The sequence below is a fragment of the Phaethon lepturus genome, unplaced genomic scaffold (assembly GCF_000687285.1).
Source record: "Phaethon lepturus isolate BGI_N335 unplaced genomic scaffold, ASM68728v1 scaffold21693, whole genome shotgun sequence".
Lineage (NCBI taxonomy): Eukaryota > Metazoa > Chordata > Aves > Phaethontiformes > Phaethontidae > Phaethon > Phaethon lepturus.
In genome coordinates this window covers 4,220-4,564 of record NW_010528673.1, presented here as the reverse complement: position 1 = coordinate 4,564, position 345 = coordinate 4,220, and the positions used below count along the sequence as shown (strand labels likewise).

The following is a 345-nucleotide window of genomic DNA, read 5'->3' as shown; positions in this document are numbered from 1 at the left end:
CGGGCCGATCCTCCAGCCCCGGCGCTGGTTGGCCTCCTGGGTGCGACAGGTTTGGGGGTGCAGACACGGGGAGCCCGGCCAGGGGCTTGGGCAGGGGGGTGGCGGTGGTCCAGCCAGGGTCCCATCTCGCCGGCGCCACCGGGGCTGACGCCATTGTCTTTGTCCCTCCAGGTGAGCAGCTCCAGGCAGGTAAGTGCCGGGATCCCCCCTGCGCCCCGCACCGCCCCTCTCACCCCTGACCCAACAGGGCCAAATCCGGCAGGTCCTGCCTTTCCCTTGGCACCCATGGGCGCTCAGCACCGAGAGGAGATGGCCCCTTCTCAGACGGTTTCCCCACTCATGGAG

The 345-nt window shown here is 69.9% G+C and overlaps 1 protein-coding gene across 1 annotated transcript in view; it reads left to right on the top strand.

The window, feature by feature from the left end:
* Nucleotides 1-171: 171 nt before the first annotated feature.
* Nucleotides 172-345, top strand: part of LOC104618210 — a gene marked incomplete at both ends in the record, with an annotated part of 3,703 nt that continues 3,529 nt past the window's right edge. Inside the window, one exon of the mRNA XM_010283750.1 lies at nucleotides 172-189. Coding sequence (XP_010282052.1) covers nucleotides 172-189 — 18 coding nt within the window. The remainder of the gene's footprint in view (nucleotides 190-345) is intronic.